General features: G+C 31.0%; 1 protein-coding gene across 1 annotated transcript; it reads left to right on the top strand.

Moving 5' to 3' along the window:
* The first annotated feature begins 1,865 nt into the window (after positions 1 to 1,865).
* LOC131069979 (transcription factor KUA1) lies at positions 1,866 to 4,475 on the top strand. The gene is made up of 3 exons (XM_058005524.2): positions 1,866 to 2,461; positions 3,557 to 3,771; positions 3,864 to 4,475. Exons 1-3 carry the CDS (start codon positions 2,191 to 2,193, stop codon positions 4,233 to 4,235), a joined length of 858 nt encoding a protein of 285 aa, XP_057861507.2. The 5' UTR covers positions 1,866 to 2,190; the 3' UTR covers positions 4,236 to 4,475.
* The last annotated feature ends 4,552 nt before the right edge of the window (positions 4,476 to 9,027 follow it).

The raw sequence follows: 9,027 nt of genomic DNA, 5'->3' as shown, positions 1-9,027 counted from the left end.
ACTTACATAACCATGTCGTCATTCTTCGATTATGCTCTATAAAAATTAAAAACATGATACGATTCCCCATCTACTGAAGATTACTTTTAAGACTGTAAATTGCATTAAATGTCAAATCCAGAAAATAAAGAAATCCTTTCATGTCTACATCTTACTAAACTTGTTCATGGAATGTATTTTTAATTTACTTTGTAAGGATATTCCATTATAATTTCAGATCGTCCTTACACAGAAAAAGGCCAAGCGATCGGGTGAAAGGTGCAGGCGCACTATACAAATACTAGTAGAATAAGAAAAATGTGCATGTTGATCAGTACTTTAACATTTTACAGACCACTTTATTCTTGCGTAAGAGAATTTGGATTATGTTTACAAGTCCCTGTCACAAATAATTGTACATGAAATGCCTCTAGTAAGTTGCAATGGGTTTTGACTGACTGAATCTCAGTGATGTTGTTGTACAACTGTGTTCAAACTTCACAAATGCTGCTGCATGCTAATTCTATGATTGTGTGTCGAATTTTTTCATATCTGAACATAACAATTGAATCGAGATTTAAATCTATAACTATTATTCATATTTTTTAATGACTATCATCTAATTCAATCCAGAGATCTGTTGGAATTGATAGCTAACCCCACAACTTCTGCAACCAAAACGCCTATCACATCTGAAGAGAAAAAGTCGTGATTAATGAATGCTATGCAACCTTGAGAGAGATTTTGCATGATAAGCTTCTAGAAGTATTTGGATGTATATAAGACTTCTATATGATGAGACAATTGTAATTCATTTACCGTCAATTAATCTATCTTTGATCATTTGATCAAGAAGCTTTTATAATCCATTGAATCCATAGAACAATTTATACAAAGAATCAATTGCCATTAAGATTTAATCTTATAATTCCGTGGTTGTGTGTCAAATTCTATATCTGAGCATAACAATTGAATTGAGATTCAAACCTATAACCATTATTCATATTTTTCAATGACTCAATCATCCGATCTAACCCAAGGGTTTGTCCGAGTTGATAGCTAATCCCAAGCTCCCAGAAATCATTTGCAACCAAAATGCCTATCACATCTAAAAAACTATGATTAACGCTATGCAACCATGAAAGAGATTTTGTATGATAAGTTTTTCTAGAAGTCTTTGAATGTATCTAAGACCTCTATATAATGAAGTAATTATAATTCATTCATCACGAGTTAATGATTGAAATTTTTGTAATCCTTTGAACCAACAGAAAAATTTATTTATTTTTTATTTTTATATTCCTTTGAGATCCAATTCTCTGCAAATGCCTTCACTAAAGGTACAATCTATAATACTAATTTAAATAGATACAAGTGGCAGGATACTCAACTTAATTAACAAATTGTTTAAGTAGCTAATGCTATGCAACTGTCTTCACTAAAGGAACAATCTGATTTAAATAGATCCAAGTGGTAGGATGCACAGATAAAGATAAATGATGGATGGGTCATCCCAAATTTCTGTATTCAAAAGTAGGAGAAAGTAAGTAAAGATATATGGGTTGTGATTGACGTCTCTCTTTTTTATTTTAAATAATTTTAAAATTTGGCATCTGTGCAGGCTTAGAATATTGGGTGAAATAGTAGTTTATGGGTAGTCTCATTGAAATATCACATCCATGTAAAAAATATCTTAATGGTCTAATTTTGCTTTATAAAAAGTTTGGTGTTTGTAGCACAATAACCAAAGTGTGACAATGGGTAGTAGACAGGTGGAATAAGAGGTATTATGTAGTGGTAAAACATAAGAAATAAATTAGGAGAGCATTAACAAAATGGAAGAAAGCCTTACAACGTGCCCTTAGTTTTGTTTGGCATGTTGTCCCCACCCATGCATAAAATGAGAGGAGCAGAATAAGACCAAATCTTATCCATGCAATGCATGAATCATGATATATAGCTGGCTTGTGCTCTGTGTTGGAAGGCTGAGTGCCGTCCATTTTCTATGACCCTCCTTTATTAGTTCAGATAAATTTAATTCTCCATATGCTATCTGCTTTGTGATTTATATGGGACTTTAGCTCCTTTCAAGAGGAAGATAAGCCCTAATACTACAGTCATTCATATATACACTCAAATTGTTCTTGATATTGGGTGTGGAGTTTATTTTTGTTTAAAAGCTTTCTTTTTGTTTTTTGTTCTTGGGTGTTAATGGCAAAGGAGCTGTTAAGTAGGAAGTGTTCTCATTGTAGGCATAATGGGCACAACTCTAGAACATGTTGTAGAGTAGTTAAATTGTTTGGAGTAAAGCTCACTGCAATGGATGGGGACATACAAATGAGAAAGAGTGTTAGTACAGGGGACCTCATTCAATACCCTGGTTTTAGCAGCATACAGACAGACTCTGGAGCAGCTGGAGATGAAGGGTATTTGTCTGATGGATTGCTTCATACTTCAAGCAAATCCCGTGACAGAAAGAAAGGTTAAAATCTTTCACAGCTCTAATGTAATTGAATTCTTTTTAAGGTGTTCTGTTGTCGTTTGCTTTTATTCTGATTTCTTGGAATGAGACCGAGTCTCAAGTATAAATAGCTGTCTAAAGTAAGCTTAAACTGTCTTTTTATTTGTTTGGGTTGTTTCCAAAATTGATTTAGACTACATTATCAAGATCTGTAAACATGGGATCATTATGTCTGTGCCCATGGCAAGGGTTCATTAAGATTATGAATCCAAAAGTTAGAGAAACTCTTTCTTAAACGTCTGAAGTAACAGTTAGATAGCATAAGCTTTTCATGTTCTTTAAGCCAAGCAAGTTTTTAGGATTTTGGAAAGTGTTTTCCTTATTTTTGGATTTGAGGTGGATCTTCCAAATCCTTGTTTTAAGGTTGTTTTCTGTAGCCTCTCTTCTTCTGTGTAGCTTCTCTTCTTCTGTACTTCTGTACTGTTGTAGTGGTATTTGGTATTGGTAGAGATAGTTTTGGAGATTTTTAGTTTTTCTTTTTTCAAGGGTTTCAAACTAAGGTTATGGCCATCTTTTACTCTAGGGAGAGAGGTTGCGTTTTTTTTGTTGGAAAGGATTATTTATGAATCTGATTCACAAGTGGTATGGTGGTGGTATGGTGGTGGTATGGTGGTGGTGTGGTGGTGGTGGTATGGTGGTGGTGGTATATATGTTATGAGTAGCAATTGTCAATAGTAAGATTATGGCCATCTTTTATGCTATAGAGAGGTTCGTTTTTGGTTGGAAAGGATTATCTGTGAATCTGATTTAAAGTGGTGGTGGTGGTATGGTGGTCTGGGGTTATTAGAATTTATCTAAATTCTAAGATGATTGAGTAGGTCTTTAGAATCAGTTTCGTGACGAATTGGAATGTTATAAATAGCCATGTATTTGGAAATTTTATTGTGGTAGATAGAAATGGTTAATTGGTTGTTCATTGTTGGTCTAATTCACAAAGATGATTATTATAAGGAGAATGTTTCTGACCTCTTCATTCATTTCTATTTTTTCATTTAAGACTTGTATTTTCAATGGGAAGAACAAACAAGTTTTATAAATTTGTTGGTGTTTATACAGGGGTGCCATGGAGTGAAGAAGAGCACAGACTCTTTTTGGCTGGACTGGAAAAGCTTGGGAAGGGTGATTGGAGAGGGATATCCAGAAATTTTGTTACAACCAGAACTCCTACACAAGTGGCCAGCCATGCCCAGAAATATTTTCTCAGACAAAGCAGTCTGCCCAGAAGAAAACGTCGATCTAGTCTCTTTGACATGTGCCCACAAACTCAAAATGTATGAATCTCTCACTTCCATAACTTAATCAAGTTTCTTCAAGATTTTCCTCTACAAATTACCAATTTTTTTTGTTTTCTCTGTTTATTTAGATTACAAGCTTCTCCATGAAAGAAGATTCACTGGAAAACCCACAAGAATCTTCCCCAAATTTATCTGGGGATTTAGATTTATCAGCAGAGGTGGTTCCAAATTTATCTCTGTGCATATCTGCAGAGAAGAATGGAGAAAACATAGCTGAATCTCAGCCACAGTTATTGTTGCCATTATGGCCAGAACTAAAACAGAGCAGCAATGGTAGCCTGAATTCCACAGAAATGGAAGATGTTGGAGAACAGACAGAGTTAAGCCTAAGCATTGCGCCTCCTTCCGGGAACACAAAATTTGTGCAATATTATTTTGGGAGAGAACAAAATTTTCCCAGGAATTTCATGGCCAATGCTGCTACTATCAGAGTGGTGTAAGACACCTTTTTACTTTTATCTGGGTAGTGAACAGAAACATTCATATTTCAATCCTGAGTTTGAAGAATGAGTGTCTCTCTAAACTGTATTATACAAATTAGTTGAAGAAACTTGATTTGTACGTCTGTATATATTCAAAGCTGGTGTTTTTATTTCAGAACTGTGCAAATGTTGGAGCATAAAGATTATGTAAAAATTCTGTAAATTTGTTTTATCATAATAATCTAATGATTTCTTAAAGGAGCTGTCTATTCTTTGTACAAAACAGCACCTCAAACACAAAATCTCTAAATCATAATGAATTTTAGAATGAATTTTTAGGCGTTTGATTCTCTCTATCTATTTTCTCAATGTTGTAAAAAAGAAAACAATTTCACTGAAAAAAAATTGTTTTATTTTTAACTGTTTTGTATGAAGAATAGCCATTGCCGTTTCTTTTTTATGTATTCCAATTCATCACAATAATACAAATGATCATGATTGAAAGTTGAAGATTCAAAAAAAATAAAAAAAATTTAACAATATTAAAAAAATGAAAAATAGTACAATATTAAAAAAATAAAAGATAATACAATATAAAAAAATTGGAAGGGTGGTAGAAGGGTGGTAGAGAGACACCAAGAAAGTCTAATTTTATCAAGTCCAAGAGAAAGACAAATTAAAGGATTTTTTCAAATCTTTTGAAATATTCTTAGATTTATTTCCTTAGAATATGTCTACACAAATGCTTTACAAATTGAAGGATTTTTTCAAATCTTTTGAAATATTCTTAGATTTATTTCCTTAGAATATGTCTACACAAATGTTTTACAAATTGAACTTGTAACATATTTTTTATATCTATTATAATTCATCACAATAATGCAAATGATCATTATTAAAAGTTAGGTTTTTTTAAAAATATTTTTATTTAATAATTTAATAAAAAATAATATAAATTAAAAAAAATGGGAGGGTGGTAGAGAGACACTTGGACAGTATAATTGAACCAAATTAAAGGACCTTTTCAAATCTTTTAGATATTCTGAAATTTATTTCAAATGCTTTACAAATTGGAGTGACATTTTTAATTTTTTTTTAAAAGAATATGTCTACACAAATGCTTTACAAATTGAACTTGTAACATATTTTTTATATCTATTATAATTCATCACAATAATGCAAATGATCATTATTAAAAGTTAGGTTTTTTAAAAAATATTTTTATTTAATAATTTAATAAAAAATAATATAAATTAAAAAAAATGGGAGGGTGGTAGAGAGACACTTGGACAGTATAATTGAACCAAATTAAAGGACCTTTTCAAATCTTTTAGATATTCTGAAATTTATTTCAAATGCTTTACAAATTGGAGTGACATTTTTAATTTTTTTAAAAAAGTTGAACATGGCACATTACGAATATAAGAATGGTTAGAATGGTTAAAAATTGGAAGATAATGTATTTGAAATAAAGTATACCTAATAATTCAATATTTTAAGATACTACAAGTGCTTAGCATTTATTTTAATAGCTTTACTTTTTTTAATATCTTTACTTTTAATAAATATAGCAAATTTTTATATCATTTAGGAGCTTTAGATTCTTATAATCTATTTAATCTATTATATGTTAAATATTTTTACACCTACACATTCTAATTCTGTCAAATTAGAATATTAGAATAGAATGATACCCACTTTTATAAATCTTGCTAACCTTATCCTCTCCTTTTTTTCCTTACTCTATAAACAACCTTTTATTTTTAAAATTAAAAAATAAATAAAGTTTAATGTTTGCTAAATTAAATTCTTAATTAATAAGGATAAAATCTATTTTTATTTTTAACATTTTTGTGAATTTAAATGTTTTTGATAAGGTAACTAGAGACTTTACAAACAATGCTTAAACACATATTTACAAACAATATTAAAACATATATTTACAAATAATTCTAAAACACATTTTACAAACAATGTTTATTCTTGGTATATGTATTTCTTTTAAATTATATGTCGAAACTTCTTTCACAATTTACCTTCCTTTTTACTTTAGTCTTAGAAGAGTTTGCATCTCAACTTTTTTTTTTTCTTCGAAAATAACATGTACGTACCATTGGAAGCCTTAATTATTCTAGTAAATGAAATGATCCACAAATTAAATGGAGAATCTTATGGATGCTCTCAATATCTTTCTCATCACAACATGACATGGTATGAATATTCTTTAAAGGATAAGCCAAATTATGAATGGGTTTTTTTGTCCTAAAATCTAAACTTCTTCTTCCATTGTTTCCTTGTAAATCTATTCTTCCACCATCCTTCCCCTTCTTGTTGGGCTACTCCACACATTCTACTTTCTCCCTTTATTCCATCACAATCAATTAATTTTAACATATCATGATGTAGTCATGGATGGAGGGTCTAAAAAAGGAATATCTAGCCATGCAACCAAACACACACACACACACACACACCAAAAATCAACTCAATGTTACAATAACTACATACTATTATTTATACATATTAGTTATAAAAAGATGTCCAATTTATTAGAATGGGCTTCCAACATGTTAGGCCTCAATTATTTGACTACACGTAGATAAATTACAAAATTCACAAGGTATGACAACATAGACTTATCCCAAAGTATACATCCATTATCTTTCTCTATCTTTCCTCCTCCTTAATAATCTTCAAAAGTGTTTATATATTAGCTTTCAATCATAGGAGTGATCTTAGTTGGTCACAAGGTAGCACAAAAGGTCAATGCTTTAGTTTCTAAGTTGGGCAAAGGTGTAGATATATTGAATGTTAGATGAAGAACTGATAATTCCTAGTGTGGTTCCCACCATAAGAATTTTTAAGTACAATATACCTTGATATGTGTTTCTTTACTACTACAAACTCCAAAAAGTTGTCATAGGCTAGGAATAGTGAAATTGAGCAATCCTATCAAGTTCGATGATAGATTAGAACCCAAATTATGAAATTTCATTAAACAAAATCTTATGGATATTGAACTTAATATCGAAGGATCAATATAAATTACTCTCCAATTTGTGAGATGATAGGTTTAACTATGGTGAAATGCAATGAGATCTTCAATAACTAATTGATATGAATACTGTATACACATAAAATTGGCTATGAGCAATTAAATAAATATTTTATATTTATTTAATAATTATTTTTTTATTAAATAGTTAATTTGAAAAGATTAATTAATTTAATTCATTCTTATATTAATTAATTAAAATATTTTATTAATTGATTCATTTAGCCTTTCTTCTAATCAATTAAATATCTAATATTTTATGGTTATTCTTCTATCAACTATCCTATAGCCTTCTTAGTTAAATAATTTCTTAATTATTTAATCTCCCTTTTCCAACTCACTCTCATCTCCACATCACTTCTTCATTGCCAACTCATCCATCATGTGGCTAAAGATATTAATATTTTTGATATTAATACATCATTATCTTCAACATTCATTCTATTCTTCAAATAATGTGTACGTACACACATTCCCCAACCTCCCTATATTCTCTCCAACCTCCATACATCTTTGGAGGAAGTTGATTTGACTTGTCCTCTTATCCCTAAATCTTCTACAACTATCCTATATTCTCTCAGTCTTCATCCTTAGTCAAGGTGAGATGAATGACACTTGCCTTCTCTTTCCAACTTTTCCTCCATCCTATAGGATTAGGAGGAACATCTTCCACCTTTCTCTCTCACATTTCAACCTCTTGCTCATAGCCATTGAAAATTCTAAGATTTTATCATGATCGTTGATCTCTGCCACCTAAGCTTATGCACTCAAAAATCTATAAATAGAGGTATCCTAAGCCATTTTTGAAACTAATAGTCTAATAGCTAATCTTACAATCATTCTAGGAGTCTTTATCTTGCATCCACGAGTTTGAGTTTGAAGCAAATAACATTTTTAGAGTTTTGAGCATAAATCATTTTCATAGCATGTTAGCTTAATATCATTTGCATATTGTAGTATCAGTTAACTATCAGTCTATTCTTCATATGCCATCTTGGAAGCTACCAATGCTTGTCTGAGAGCAAAATCATCTGCAACCAAGAACAGTGGAGTTAGAGCACAATGAGGTGTAAATCATGGAAGGTATAATCTTGTTTATTTTATTTATTTCATGTTACTTCATTGGTTGAAGCTAAGTTTCATGTAGCTTTCTTTTATACTTTAGGATGGACTAATAAGTTTCAGGATACTTCTTTGGAGTTCAACTTTAGCCATAACATTTCTGGCACCCATCGTGGGGCTTAGGCCTCACACCTACCCTTCTGATTTCCTGTCTTATTCTCGTAGAATCAATTTAACGCATTTTAAGTTAGTTTCACGCATCTGTGAAATTTGATAGCGCATTTACTAAATTGGTTAGCGCTTTTATCGCTTTGGTTAACACATGTATTGAATAGAATAGTGCTTTTGATGACAAATTCACGCATTTAAGCAATTGGTTAGTGAATTCGTAACGCAGAGTAGCATTTTTGTTCTTTAGAATAACGCTTTTTCTTTTTAGGATAGCGCTTTTGTTCTTTAGAATAGTGCTTTTTCAGTTTTAGCGCTTTTGTTTTGTCAGTCTGCAAAATTCAAATTTTCATAATCTGAGAGCTAACAAATTTAATAGGTCTAAATGTCCAAGACTTAAAAATTTGAAAACTACTGACATTTGTGTGTGCAGGGTATATTTTGAGCAATTTTCCATGCGTTTCCTCACCTAGTTTAATTAGGAGTATTTTGGGAAGTAAAACATCATACTTTTTGCTCATCTAG

This window comes from Cryptomeria japonica, chromosome 6, assembly GCF_030272615.1.
Source record: "Cryptomeria japonica chromosome 6, Sugi_1.0, whole genome shotgun sequence".
Classification (NCBI taxonomy): domain Eukaryota; kingdom Viridiplantae; phylum Streptophyta; class Pinopsida; order Cupressales; family Cupressaceae; genus Cryptomeria; species Cryptomeria japonica.
Note: the sequence above shows the minus strand (reverse complement) of the source record. Positions and strands in the feature narration are given on the sequence as shown.

Bases quoted from the DNA above. Each gene is read 5' to 3' on its own strand.
- LOC131069979 (XM_058005524.2), top strand. From the start codon at position 2,191: ATGGCAAAGGAGCTGTTAAGTAGGAAGTGTTCTCATTGTAGGCATAAT. The intron at 2,462-3,556 runs GTTAAAATCTTT...GTGTTTATACAG, and splicing joins ATCCCGTGACAGAAAGAAAG to GGGTGCCATGGAGTGAAGAA. The intron at 3,772-3,863 runs GTATGAATCTCT...CTGTTTATTTAG, and splicing joins TGTGCCCACAAACTCAAAAT to ATTACAAGCTTCTCCATGAA.